Genomic DNA, 15,382 nt, shown 5'->3' with positions numbered 1-15,382 from the left:
AAACTAAAGTGAGTGTATTAGCCACTTATCACCTATATTCTGGTCGTGATTAACACCCCACCCCCCCGAACAGAATCGCCAAAAACGATTTGTATAAAAAAATCGGCACGTACACGCATGCGCAAGTCACGCATGTGCACTGGTGCCCGCACAAGGCTTCATGGTCATTGTCTTTCTCGGCGTAAACACAACGTATTTGACTGCTACTCGTCCGTTGGCAACCCTACCCCCCTCCCCTGTGGTCAGCCGGTCCGCAAGAATATTGTCAATAATTAACTGGTCCGCAGTGCAAAAAAGGTTGGGAACCCCTGCACTAGGGGAAGCCCTGAACAACTGTTCAGTGCGTATTTCCAACTGCATTTGCATACTGTGACCACGACGTAACATACTAAACAGTTGCACACAAAATAGTCATAGTCATACTTTATTGATCCCGGGAGAAACTGGTTTTCGTTACAGTTGCACCATAAATAATAAATAGTAATAAAACCATAAATAGTTAAATAGTAATATGTAAATTATGCCAGGAGATAAGTCCAGGACCAGCCTATTGGCTCAGGGTGTCTGACCCTCCAGGGAGGAGTTGTAAAGTTTGATGGCCACAGGCAGGATTGACTTCCTATGACGCTCTGTGCTGCATCTCGGTGGAATGAGTCTCTGGCTGAATGTACTCCTGTGCCCACCCAGTACATTATGTAGTGGATGGGAGACATTGTCCAAGATGGCATGCAACTTGGACAGCATCCTCTTTTCAGATACCACCGTCAGAGAGTCCAGTACCATCCCCACAACATCACTGGCCTGACTGCTGGAGGACTCCTGCCAAACGGTCTCAGCCCAAAAACATAGACTGCATTTTTTTCTCTATAGATGCTGCCTGGCTTGGTGAGTTTCTCCAGCATTTTGTGTGTGTTGCTTGGATTTCCAGCATCTGCAGATTTTCTCTTGTTTCTAAACAGTTGCATGTATACAATTAGTTACAAAAAATACAAGCAGGTAATTATTTTTTCCCTGCAAAGAAAATAACAAACAGTCTAATTTAACATGTGACAGGGTGGGGGGTGGGGATTGGAAACTGGGACTGCGCAATTGAACGTTGACGACCCGAGCAAGGCAAGGGAAAAAACAGTGACTGGGGCAGAGTGCAGAATTCAGCATTCTCAGACTTGGACATGTGAAAGGGAGATTTTCAATGGACAATAGACATTAGGTGCAGGAGTAGGCCATTCGGCCCTTCAAGCCAGCACTGCCATTCGCTGTGATCATGGCTGATCATCCACAATCAGTACCCCGTCCCTGCCTTCTCCCCATATCCCTTGACTCTGCTATCATTAAGAGCTCTATCTGACTCTTTCTTGAAAGCATCCAGAGAATTGGCCTCCACTGCCTTCTGAGGCAGAGCATTCCACAGATCCCCAACTCTGGGTGAAAAAGTTTTTCCTCAATTCCATTCTAAATGGCCTACCCCTTATTCTTAAACTGTGGCCTCTGGTTCTGGACTCCCCCAACATCAGGAACATGTTTCCTGCCTCTAGCGTGTCCAATCCCTTAATAATCTTGTGTTTCAATCAGATCCCCTCTCATCCTTCTAAATTCCAGTGTATACAAGCCCAGTCGCTCCAATCTTTCAACATATGACAGTCCCACCATCCTGGGAATTAACCGCTTGAACCTCTGCTGCACTTCCTCAATAGCAAGAATGTCCTTCCTCAAATTTGGAGACCAAAACTGTACACAATATTCCAGGTGTTGTCTCACCAGGGCCCTGTACAACTGCAGAAGGACCTCTTTGCTCCTATACTCAACTCCCCTTGTTATGAAGGCCAACATGTCATTAGCTTTCTTCACTGCCTGCTGTACCTGCATGCTTGCTTTCAGTGACTGATGTACAAGAACACCTAGATCTCGTTGTACTTCCCCTTTTCCTAACTTGACACCATTCAGATAGTAATCTGCCTTCCTGTTCTTGCCACCAAAGTGGGTAAATTTATCCACATTAAACTGCATCTGCCCACTCACCCAACCTGTCCAAGTCACCCTGCATTCTCATAACATCCTCTGCACATTTCACACTGTCATCCAGCTTTGTGTCATCTGCAAATTTGCTAATGTTACTTTTAATCCCTTCATCTAATCATTAAGGTATATTGCAAATAGCTGCGGTCCCAGCACTGAGCCTTGTGGTACCCCACTAGTCACTGCCTGCCATTCTGAAAAGGACCCATTAATGGCTACTCTTTGTTTCCTGTCTGCCAACCATTTTCTATCCACATCAGTACCCTACCCCAATACCATGTACTCTAATTTTGCCCACTAATCTCCCTTGTGGGACCTTATCAAAGGCTTTCTGAAAGTCCAGGTACACTACATCCACTGGCTCTCCCTTGTCCATTTTCATCGTTACATCCTCAAAAAATTCCAGAAGATTAGTCAAGCATGATTTCCCCTTCGTAAATCCATGCTGACTCGGACCAATCCTGTTACTGCTATCCAAATGTGGCACTATTTCATCCTTTATAATTGACTCCAGCATCTTCCCCACCACTGATGTCAGGCTAACTGGTCTATAATTTCCTGTTTTCTCTCTCCCTCCTTTCTTAAAAAGTGGGATAACATTAGCTACCCTCCAGTCGTCAGGAACTGATCCTGAATCTATAGAACATTGGAAAATAATTACCAATGTATCCATGATTTCTAGAGCCACTTCCTTAAGTAGCCTGGGGTGCAGACCATCAGGCCCTGGGGATTTATCAGCCTTCAGTCCCATCAGTCTATCCAACACCATTTTCTGCCTAATGTGAATCTCCTTCAGTTCATCCATTACCATAGGTCCTCCGGCCACTGCTACATCTGGGAGATTGTTTGTGTCTTCCCTGGTGAAGACAGATCCAAAGTACCTGTTCAACTCGTCTGCCATTTTCAACTGGGGTTCAAACAGTGAAAGTAAGGCGGAATGTTCCATAACAAGAGAACTTGCACATTCTCACTGTGACCACGTGGTTCCCCCTCCACAACCCAGATACTCTAGTTTCCTTACATATCCCAAAGACGTGTGAGTCGGTGGGTTAATTGGTCACTGTGAATTGTCCCCAGTGTGTGGGTGAGGGGTGGAGTCTCAGGGGAGTTGAGAGGAATGTGGAGAGAATGAAAGGGGATAATGTATGTGGTTAATGATCAGCATGGAGTTGACGGATCGAGGGGCCTGTTTCCGTGCGGTAGACTTTGTGATACTCGGATACGATGTGGTTGGGCTAAAGCTGTAGTCTACTAAAAGACAAAGATTGGCTTTATTAGACCCATGTACATCGAAACATACAGTGAAGTGCGTTGTTTGTGTCAACAACCAACACAGTCAGAGGATGTGCTGGGGGCAGCCCGCAAGTGTCACCATGCTTTTGGTGCCAGCACAACATCACAGCGTACCCCCACTCACTGACTCGAACATGTGCATCTTTGGACTGTGAGAGGAAACATACAAACACAGGGAGAACACAGAGACTCCTTACAGACAGACATTGAACCCTGATCAGAGACTGTAAAGTATTATGCAAACCACTGTTACTGTAACACCTTGCTTTTCACCCTCTGTCTCCCTCTTCTCCCCCTTCTGCCCCCGCCCCGCTTTGTCCCCCTCTTGCCACTCACCTCCCCTCAGCACCAAGCAGTTTCCTTCCTGTTGGCGGAGATGGCGATGAAAGTGGAACTAGCTCGCCTTGCTTACCAGCGGGCTGCCTGGGAGGTCGACCAGGGCAGAAGGAACACCTACTACGCCTCCATTGCCAAGGCCTTCGCTGGCGACATCGCGAATCAGGTGGCCAGTGACGCTGTCCAGGTCTTTGGCGGCAACGGTTTCAACAGTGATTATCCAGTGGAGAAGCTGATGCGTGACGCCAAGATCTATCAGGTCAGTGGGACGACTCCACACTGGGGCAGTTTGTCTGCCAGGGTCCAACACCGATCAGCGGCATGTCCAAGCTCACGTTCCGATTCTTGGTTAGTGTAACTGGTGCAGAGGAACTGAACTCAAATCAAATCACGTTTAACTATCGTTCACATCACACATTGATACAGCTGACCAGGACAACGTTCGTGTGAGGCCAAGGTGCAAAATATTCAACATAGCAAGCAAACGTTCAAAAATAGCCAGTAACTTGTGTCACCAACTTGTAACGTAATTTTAATTCCTGCACTTGCAAGTCCTCGTGCAGCATTCCCTAAAGGTTAAATTGCAGGTTGAATCAGTGGTAAGGAAGGCAAATGCAATGTTAGCGTTCATTTGGAGAGGACTAAAATGTAAAAGCAAGGATGTAATACTTTATAAGGCACTGATAAGTCCACACATGGAGTATTGTGAGCAGTTCTGGGCCTCTTCTCTAAGAAAAGCATTGGAGAGGGATAGGAACAGACAAGTTAGGGAAATGTTTAATTGGATTAAGGGGAAATATGAGGCTATCAGGCAGGAACTTGGAAACATAAATTGGAAACGTATGGAAGAAATGTGGCAAGTGTTCAGGGGATATTTGTGTGGGGGTCTGCGTAGATATATTCCAGTGAAACAGGAAAGGATGGTAGAGTAAAGGAACTGTGGTGTACAAAGGCTGTTGTAAATCTAGTCAAGAAGAAAAGAAGAGCTTTTGAAAGTTTCAAAAAAAAACTAGGTAATGATAGAGATCTAGAAGATAAGGCTAGCAGGAAGGAGCTTAAGAATGAAAGTAGGAGAGCCAGAAGGGGCCATGAGAAGGCTTTGGCAGACAGGATTGAGGAAAACCCCAAAGCATTCTACAAGTATGTGAAAAGCAAGAGGATAAGACGTGAGAGAATAGGACCAATCAAGTCTGACAGTGGAAAAGTGTGTACGGAACCGGAGGAGATGGCAGAGGTACTTAATGAATACTTTGCTTTAGTATTCACTATGGAAAAGGATCTTGGTGATTGTTGGGATGACTTGCAGTGGACTGAAAAGCTTGAGCATGTAGATAGTAAGAGGATGTGCTGGAGTTTTTGGAAAACATCAAGTTGGATAGGTCACTGGGACCGGAGGGTATGTACCCCAGGCTACTGTGGGAGGTGATGGAGCAGATTGCTGAGCCTCTGGCATCTTTGCATCGTCAGTGAGAACGGGAGAGGTTCTGGAGGACTGGCTTGCCCACAGAAGGCAGAGAGTGGTTGTAGACGGGTCATATTCTGCATGGAGGCTGATGACCAGTGTGTGCCTCAGGGATCTGTTCTGGGACCCCTACTCTTCGTGATTTTTATAAATGACCTGGATGAGGAAGTGGAGGGATAGGTTAGTAAGTTTGCTGATGACACAAAGGTTGGGGGTGTTGTGGATTGTGTGGAGGGCTGTCAGAGGTTACAGCAGGACATTGATAGGATGCAAAACTGGGCTGAGAAGTGGCAGATGGAGTTCAACCCAGATAGGTGTGAGGTGGTTCATTTTGGTAGGTCAAATATGATGGCAGAATATAGCATTAATGGCAAGACTAAAGAATATAGCATTAATGGCAAGGATCAGAGGGATCTTGGGGTCTGAGTCCATAGGACACTCAAAGCTGCTGCACAGGTTGACTCTGTGGTTAAGAAGGCATATGGTGTATTGGCCTTCATTGATCATGGGATTGAGATTAATGTTGCAGCTATATAGGACCCTGGTCAGACCCCACTTGGACTACTGTGCTCAGTTCTGGTCGCTTCACTACAGGAAGGACCTGGAAACCATAGAAAGGGTGCAGAGGAGATTTACAAAGATGTTGGCTAGATTGGGGAGCATGCCTTATGAGAATAGGTTGAGTGAACTTGGCCTTTTCTCTGGAGGGTGAGAGGTGACCTGACAGAGGTGTACAAGATAGGGAGGCATTGATCGTGTGGATAGTCAGAGGCTTTTTCCCAGGGCTGAAATGGCTAGTACATGAGGGCATAGTTTTAAGCTGCTTGGGAGTAGGTACAGAGGAGATGTCAGGGGCAAGTTTTTTTTACGCAGTGAGTGCGTGGGATGGGCTTTTGGAGGTGGAAACGATAGGCTCTTTTAAGAGACTCCTGGACAGGTATATGGAGCTTAGAAAAATAGAGGACTATGGATAAGCCTAGGTCGTTCTAAGGTAAGGACATGTTCGGCACAGCTTTGTGGGCTGTAGGGCCTGTATTGTGCTGTAGGTTTTCTATGTTTCTATGAAAACATATGCTGGCATTGGAGAGGGTCCAGAGGAGGTTCACAGAGTGATCCTAGGAATGATGGGGTTAATGCATATGAGAAGCATTTGATATCTCTGAGCCTGTACTCACTGGAGTTTAGAAGAAAGAAGGGAGTATCTCATTGAAACCTATCAAATATTGAATGGTCTAGATAGAGTGCATGTGGAGAGGATGTTTCCTATGGTGGGTGAGTGTAGGACCAGAGTGCACAGACTCTGAATAGAGAGGCTTCACTTTAGAACAGAAATGAGGATGATCTTTAGCCAGAGGATGGTGAATGTGTGCAATTCATTGCTACAGACAGCTGTGGAGGCCAAGTCATTGAGTATATTTTAACCGGAAGTTGATGGGTTCTAAATTTGTCAGGGTGTTAAAAGTTACATGGAGAGGGCAGGAGAATGGGGTTGACAGGGATAATAAATCAGCCATGATGGAATGGCTGAGCAGACTCAATTGACCGAATGGCCTACTTCTGTTCCCATGTCGTATGGTCTTACAGACAGGCAACATTGATGGAGAATGCCCAAGACTCTTCAAGCTGAGCTCCTGCATTTTGTGTTCTCTGGATTTCCGGCATCTGCAGAATCTCTTGTAATCATAAAAAATTATTTTAAGTTACAACATGAAATATTTATGAAAAATGAGTGTAAAAATTAGTGAGGTGGTGCAGATGAGTTAATTGTCTGTTCAGAAATCTAATGATGGAGAGGAAGAAGTTGTTCTTAAAACATTGTGTGTGTCTTCAGAATCCTGTACCACCTCCTTGATAATGAGAAGAGGGCACGTCCCATGTTGGAGTTTGGGGAAAGTCAGGTTAATTCTCTTGTTTTCGTGACAGTGCTGTGTACACTGGGTACCACATCTCCTGACGTAACAGTGGTAGAGAGTGTTTGAAGTGTGTGCAGTCACCCTTATTGATCTTTCTATAGCATCTCTACTTTCTTCGACAATTGTGTAGTTTTGGCGTGTTTCCAAGATCTTTGACAAACCTCCTTGGATGAACAGTGGTTGCATCATGGCCTGCTATGGAAACCCCAAAATCCAGGAATGTAAAAGTCGACAAAAAATAGATATAGTTCATCACAGGCAAAGCCATTACCAGCATTGAGCACAGGAAAGCAGCATCCATCATCAAGGACCCCCACCACCCCACCATCCACCATCGGGCAGGTCCCACACCACCTACAGGATCTTGATTCCTACACTACCGGATTCAGGGACAGTCGTTACCCTGCAACCATCAGACTCCTGAACCATCATAGATAACTTCACTCAAGTTCAAATTCAGTTTACTGTCATTTCAACCGTACACATGTATACCACCGAACAAAACAACATCCGGTGGACCAAGGTGCACAACACAGTACATATAACTCACACATAACATACAGTAATAATTCCACAAATAAATTCAGAAATAATGAAATGTGCATATGACACAAGTTCCGGTGAACTGTATAAAGCTACTGGCATGACTTGATGACCTGAGTTATAGAGAAAAATTGAATAGGTTAGGATTTTAATTCCCTAGAACATAAAAGATTGAGAGGAGATTTGATACAGGGAAACAAAATTATGAGGGTTATCGATAGGGTAAATGCAAGCAGGTTTTTTTCCACTGAGAATTGGTGAGAATAGAACTAGAGATCTTGGGTTAAGGGTGAAAGGGGAAATGTTTAAGGGGAACATGAGAGTGTGGAACGAGTTGCCAGTGGAAGTGCAGGATGTGGGTTTGATTTGAACATGTCAGAGAAGTTTGGATAGGCGCATATATTGGGGGGGTATCCAGGTGCTGGTCGATGGGTCTTGGCGGAAGAGCGGTTTGGCACAAACTAAATGAATGGTTGGTCTCAGGCCCAGCTGTGAGAGGAGGAGGGTTGGGCACAGGGCGAACAACTCCATCCTGTTTCTTGCAGAACCACCAGTGGAAGCTCTGGCAAGTTGGCTTCCATGGCCTATGCCCCAGCATGGACTAGATGGGCAGAAGGACCTGTTTCTTTACTCTGGTGCTCTATATCTATATGCATTCTCTGTGTCTATCGGACACAATGTGTTTGGACACTGAAGACTGTGCAATAAGAAGTAAAATATCCTTTCAACCAACAGAAGAAAAGTACACTCGCCACAAAACGCCTGGGGCTCAGTTGTTTCATACTGGCTAGTTGTGTGATGAATCACCATTCAGTGGACACAGTCTCAGTGTTTCAGTGACAAGTCACTGTGGGAAACGCATCAGTGATTGATCTTGAAGGCTTTCATCACAGGAGACAAACAGGCAGGAACGTCATGAGCACTGACAGAGAATGAGAAATCTCTCAGACACATTACTGTGGCATTTGAGAAGTTTAGAGTTCAAATAAGTTCATTATCAAGCTATGTATATCTTGGCATATACAACCCTGGATTTTTTTTTTCCTGCAGGTACTCACGGGGGGTAAAAAAGTTAGAATCAGGTCTATTATTAAATATGTTATGAAATGTTTTGCAACAGCAGTACGTTACAATACATAATAAAAATCTATAAATTACAATGGTACATTAGCACATACACGCACAATTCGTTCGTTAGGTGCCGTGTTGTGATACAGGCGATCATGGTCTTTTCATGACTATTATTCTTGGCAAAATTTTCCAAGAAAGTGGTTTGCCATTGCCGCCTTCAGGGCAGCATCATCACATGATGGGTGAGCCCAGCCATTATCAATACTCTTCAGAGACTGTCTGCCAAGGACATGCCACCTTCTCATTGTTCTCATTAGCAAGGAGGTAGAGAAGCCTTAAGGCACACAGTCAGCTTCTGCTCCTCTGCCATCCAATTGCTAAATGGGCATTGAGCCCATGAACACTACCTCACTTTTTTATATATATTATTTCTGTTTTGTACTGTTTTATTCTAACTAATTAATATACATATACTTTAATTGATTTATTTTTTTCTAAATTATTGTACTGCTGCTAAGTTAACAAATTTCACAACACATTTCGGTGATAATAAATCTGATTCTGATTTCATCTGGCCTCTCTGGGAACGTTTTCCTTTCTGTAGTTCACCGAAGAACAGTCTGATATCAGTGGGCGCATAACCAGCACTTGTGATGTGCACCGGCTGCTCGCATGGCTTCACATGACCCTGATCGGGGGGCTGAGCAGGTGCTACACCTTGCCCCAGGGTGACCTGCAGGCTAACGAAAGGAAAGGGCGTCTTACACCTCCTTTGGCAGAGACATATTTCCACCCCTACAGTCCTGTAGTAATTTTATGTATTGTACTGTACTGCTGCCACAAAAAAACATTGGTTGCTTGTCAGTCTTTGTAGTTTTTATTGATTCAGTTGTATTTCTGTTCTGTAAATGCCCACAAAGAAATGAATATTAGGTGATATATGGTGACATATATTACTGTGCAAAAGTTTTAAGCACGTACAGTATATATAGCACAGTACTGTATTTGTCAGCTTGGAACGGAGAGCGAGTTTGTAAATCCGTCAGGAACAAAGGATGTGGGGAATGGCAAAGTTGGAGCGTTGTGGGAGGAGCGTAGAATAGGTGACAGAGAAGGAGTGCGAGGAGTCGGGGGTGACAAGGGTGCAGACACACCCAGCCCTGAGACAGCAGGCAAGTCACTTGATTCCAAACAATTAGCTTATTGATCACTACAGAATGTCTCTCTGGTGCTTCCCACTCCCTCCCCTCTCCCTTCCCCTTTTCCCAACCATGATTCCCCTCTCCCTGCGCCCTTCCCACCCTCAGTCCACAATAGAGACCCGTATCAGAATCAGGTTTATCATCACTCACGTATGTCATGAAATTTGTTTTTTTTGAGGTAGCAGTACAGTGCAGTATATAAAATTACTACAGTACTGTGCAAAAGTCTTAAGTGCTCATATATAGTGTGAATTTTGCATAGCACTGTACGTGTGTGTGTATAACTGACCAACCAGTTCCCCTCAGCTACCGCCCTCCACCATCTGGCAGAACTGGTCATCACCTTTGTCAGTTTCTCCTTGGGTTCTTTCCACTTTCTCCAAACTCAAGGGGTAGCCATGGGCACAAAAGAACATAAGAAATAGGAGCAAGAGTAGGGCATCCGGCCCATCGAGCCTGCCCCGCCATTCAATAAGATCATGGCTGATCTGTCCGTAAACTCAGCTCCATCTACCTGCCTTTTCTCCATAACCCTTAATTCCCCTACTATGTAAAAACCTATCTAACTGTATCTTAAATATATTTAGTGAAGAAGCCTCAACTGCTTCCCTGGGCAGAGAATTCCACAGATTCACCCCTCTCTGGGAAAAACAGTTTCTTCTCATCTCTGTCCTAAATCTTCTCCCCTGAATCTTGAGGCAATGTCCCCTAGTTCTAGTCTCACCTACCAATGGAAACAACTTTCCTACTATCTTATCTATCCCTTTCAAAATTTTGTATGTTTCTATAAGATCCCCTCTCATTCTTCTGAATTCCAGAGAGCATAGTCCCAGGTGACTCAATATCTCCTCATAGGTTAACCCCTTCATCTCTGGAATCAACCTGGTGAGCCTCCTCTGCACTGCCTCCAAAGCCAGTATATCCTTCCTCAAGTATGGAGACCAGAACTGCACACTGTTGTGGCCTCACCAGTACCCTGTATACAGTAGTTGCAGCATGATCTAACTGCTCTTGAATTCAATCCCTCTAGCAATTCCATTTGCCGCTTTAATAACCTGTTGTACCTGCAAGTTAACAAGGCACCTGCATGAACCACAGCTATGCCGGCCTTTTCAGAACAGTCTGTGAGGCAAGCCTTCCCTGGCAATGCTTTCAGCTCTATTGCGCTACATTGACAACTGCATTGCTGTTGCTTCATGCATCTATACTGAGCACGTCAATTTCATTAATTTTGCCTCTAACTTTTACCCCGCCCTTAAATTCATTTGGTCCATTTCTGACACCTCTCTCCCCTTTCTCGATCTCTCTGTCTCCATCTCTGGAGACAAACTGTCAGCCAACATCTTTATAAACCTACTGATTCCCATGATTATCTCAACTATATCTCTTCCCACCTTATCTCCTGTAAAAATACTATTCCTTTTTCTCAGATCCTTCATCTCAACCACATCTGTTCCCAGGATAAGGCTTTTCATTTCAGGACATCTGAGATATCATCCTTTTTCAAAGATCAGGGGTTTTCCTTCCTCCACCATTGATGCTGCCCTCACCCACATATCCAACGCTTCCTGAACATCTGTGCTCACTTCATCTTACCACTGCCTTTACAGCTGCTCCTTTCCTCACTTGCCATCCTATGAGCTCCACATTCCAATCATTCTCCACAACTTACACCTTCAACGTGATTCTACCACCAAACACGTTCTTGCCTCCCCCAATGCTCCGCTCCCTCAATGATTTCCTTGTTCGTTCACCCCTCCCCACTAATCTAATCTCCTTCCTGGTACACTTCCTTTCAAGTGACAGAAATGCTACGCCTGCCCATTCACCACCTCCCTCACCTCTACTGAGGACTCCAAAAAGTCCTTCCATGTGATGCACCGTTTCACCTGTGAATCTGCTGGAGTCGTTTCTTGTGTCTGGTGCTCCCAATGTGGCCTCCTCTACATTGGTGAGATCCAGTATAAATTGAGGGACTTTTTTGTTGAGCACCACCACTTCATTTGCAAAAAGTGTAATTTCCCTGTGGCCCATTCCTGTTCTGACATGTCTGACCATGGCCCCCTCTTTGCTCCATGGTGAGGCCACCCTCAGGAGCTAAGTAGTCGCATCATCCCTTTCTTCAGTGGTCCACTATCAGATTCCTTCTTCTCCAGCCTTTTCCACATATCTGTCTTCACCTATCACCTCCTTTCCCCTTCCCCTTCACTTTTTTTTATTCTGGTGTTTTCCTCTTTCCAGTCCTGATAAAGGGTTTCAGCTGGTAGTTGCTACCTGACCTGCTGAATTCCTCCAGCATTTTGGGTGTGTTGCTTTGGATTTCTGGTATCTGCACAAATACTGAGGTAGTGTACTTGGATACATACATCCTCCATTCAGAAATCTGATGGCTGAGCGGAAGAAGCTGTTCCTGAAACGTTGTGTGTGTCTTCAGGCTCTTGTACCTTCTCCTTCATGTTGGTAATGAGAAGTGGGTATTTCCTGGGCGATGGGGTCTTTAATAATGGATGCCACCTTTTTGAGGCATCACCTTTGAAGGTGTCCTTGATACTGAGGAGGTATGTGCCCATGATGGAGACGGTTGAGTTTACAATTTTCTGCAGCTGCCTTCTGATCCTGTTCAGTGACTCCCTCCATGCCAGACGGTGATACGACCAATTAGAATGCTCTACAAAGACACAGAAACAGAGTTAGACCATTCTATCCATGGAGTCTGCTCCGCTATTCCATCATGGCGAATTTATTATCCCTTTCAGCCCTGCTTTCTCCCCACAATCTTCTGACATCCTGACTAATTAAGAATCTACCAACCTCTGTTTCGTATATACTCAATGACTTGGTCTCCACAGCCTTCTGGGTCAATGAATTCCACAGATTCATTATCACAGGACATCCTCAGTACATCTGCAGAAATTTGCGGGAGTCTTTGGTGACATACCACTTCTCCCCACACTCCTAATGAAATATAGCCATTGTTGTGCCTTCTTTGTAGCTGCATCGATATGTTGGGCCTAGGATAGATCTTCAGAGATCTTGTCACCCAGGAATTTGAAATGGCATTTCCAAAGATTTATACCTAGACAAGCAAGGACTGACAAACACCAATGTACAAATGAAGACAAGCTCTGTAAACAAAAACAATTTTGAGAACATAGTTGTAAAGAGTCCTTGAAAGTGAATCAATAGGTTGTAAATCAGTTCAGATTTGTGGTGAGTGAAGTTATCAATGCCAGTTCAGAAGCCTGATGGTTGAAGGCAATGTGGTGGGACCTGAGGTTCCGGTGCCTCCTGGTTGTAACCAGAAGAGGGTATGGTCTGGATGGTGGGAGTTCATAATGATAGGTGCTGCTTTCTTGTAGCAACGATCTTTTGTAAAATGGTCAGTGGTGGGGAGAGCTTTGCCTGTGATGGTCTGGGCTGTATCCCCCACTTTCTGCAGGGTTTTCCTTTCCTGGGCATTGGTGTTTCCATACCAGGGCAGGATGCAACCAGTTCAGATACACTCTACTGTGCATCTATAGAAATTTAGTGTGAATCCAGCAATGAATCACTGTCCTGTAGCTGGGGACTACTCATTCTTTGTTGGAGGTTCTCTTCAAGCTGCTTGACTCTTCTTCAGCCCTACCGTCACTCCAACACCAGAAAATCCGATCCTAAACAAAGGCACCAAAACTGTGCATAGTGTTCCATCCAGGTGTGACCTCCCCAACCAACTGTACAATCGTACAACTTTGATTTCTCAAACTCAAGCTCAGTTTATTGTCATTCAACCATATGCATGTATACCACGAAACGAAACAATGTTCATCCAGACCAAGATGCACATCACCGTACATATAACTCACATAACACAAAGTAATATTACCACAAATAAATTAACAAATAATGTGCATTTATGACAAGTTTAAACAGTATAATGCTGCTAGCGCTTCATGTGTGATGAGATCATAAGGTATAGGGGCAGAATTAGGCCATTTGGCCCATCAAGTCTGTTTCGCCATTTCATCATGGCTGATCCATTTTCCTCGCAGCGCCAATTTCATGCCTTCTCCCTGTATCCCTCCATGCTCGGACTAATCAAGAATTTATCAACCTCTGCCTTAAATAACCCCAATGACTTGGCCTCCACAGCCACCTGTGACAAAGAATTCCACAGATGCATCATCCTCTGGTTAAAGAAATTCCTCTCCATTTCCATTCCCGCTATCCTTTCACCATTCGATAGGTTTCAGTGAGATCCCCGCCCCCCCATTCTTCTAAATTCCAGTGAGTACAGGCCCAGAGTCATCAATCAGTCCTCACACCTTAACCTTTTCATTCCACGAATCATTCTCATGAACCTCCTCTGAACCCTCTCCAATGTCTGCACATCCTTTCTTAAATGAGGGGCCCAAAACTGCTCTCAAACCCCAAGTGAGACCTCACTAGTGCTTTATAAAGCCTCAACATTACATCCTTGCTTTTATATTCTAGTCCTCTCAAAATGAATATTAACATTGCGTTTGCCTTCCTTGCACTGACTCTACCTGCAAATTACAACCAATGTACACAAAATGCTGGAGGAACTCAGCAGGCCAGGAAGCATCTATGGAAAAGAGAAGGCAGTTAACGTTTCGGGCCAAGACCCTTCATCAGGACTGAAGGAAAAAGATGAGACAGAGCAAAAAGGTGGGGGAGGGGTGGAAGAAATACAGGTTATTAGGTGATTGGTGAAACTGAGAGGGGAAGGTTGAAGTTGAGAGCTGGGAAGTCAATTAGTGAGAGATAAAGGGCTGAAGAAGGGCAAATCTGATAGGAGAGGACAGAAGACCATGGAAGAAAGAGAAGGGAGATTGTTTACTCTTTTCCATAGTTCCTCTAGCATTTTGTGTGTGTTGCTTGAATTTTCAGCATCTGTTTGTGATTGGGCTACCTACAAATTAACCTTTAGGAAATTCTGCTTGAGGAGTCTTAAGTCCCTTTGCACGTCAGACTTTTGAATTTTCTGTCTATTCAGAATATAATCTGCACTTTTATTTCTTCTACCAAAGTGCATGACCATACACTTCCTGGCACGGTATTCCATCTGTGAGTTCTTTGCCCACTCTCCTCATCTGTCTAAATTCTTCTGTAGCTTCCTTATTTCTTCAAAGCTACCTACCCCTCTACTTTTCTCGATATCATTCGCAAACTTTGCTACAAAGCCATCAATTCCGGCATCCAAGTCATTGACATATAATATAAAAAGAAGCGGTCCCGACACAGACCCCCATGGAACACCACTAGTAACTGGCAGCCAACTAGGAAAGGCTCGCTTTCTTCCCTCTCTTTGCCTCCTGCAAATCAGCCAGTGTTGTACCCATGTTGGTGTCTTTCCTGTTACACCATGTTCTAATTGGATATGTAAGCAACCTCAGGTACAGCACCTTGTCAAATGTCCTCTGGGTTTGAGGAGAGATGGGGCCAGGTGTGGGTGTAGCAAATGTCATCTGGTGGACCAGATGCCAAACCATTTTGATTTCATAACAGTTCGATGACAGGTTAACCCACACAAGTTGGAGTGGGTT

At 44.7% G+C, this 15,382-nt stretch overlaps 1 protein-coding gene across 1 annotated transcript in view; it reads left to right on the top strand.

The window, feature by feature from the left end:
* Positions 1-15,382, top strand: part of acadm (acyl-CoA dehydrogenase medium chain) — an 80,823-nt gene that overhangs the window by 64,659 nt on the left and 782 nt on the right. The window contains exon 11 of the mRNA XM_063064809.1: positions 3,656-3,904. Coding sequence (XP_062920879.1) covers positions 3,656-3,904 — 249 coding nt within the window. The remainder of the gene's footprint in view (positions 1-3,655; positions 3,905-15,382) is intronic.

This window comes from Mobula hypostoma, chromosome 12 (assembly GCF_963921235.1).
Source record: "Mobula hypostoma chromosome 12, sMobHyp1.1, whole genome shotgun sequence".
NCBI classification, from domain to species: Eukaryota; Metazoa; Chordata; class Chondrichthyes; order Myliobatiformes; family Myliobatidae; genus Mobula; species Mobula hypostoma.
Note: the sequence above shows the minus strand (reverse complement) of the source record. Positions and strands in the feature narration are given on the sequence as shown.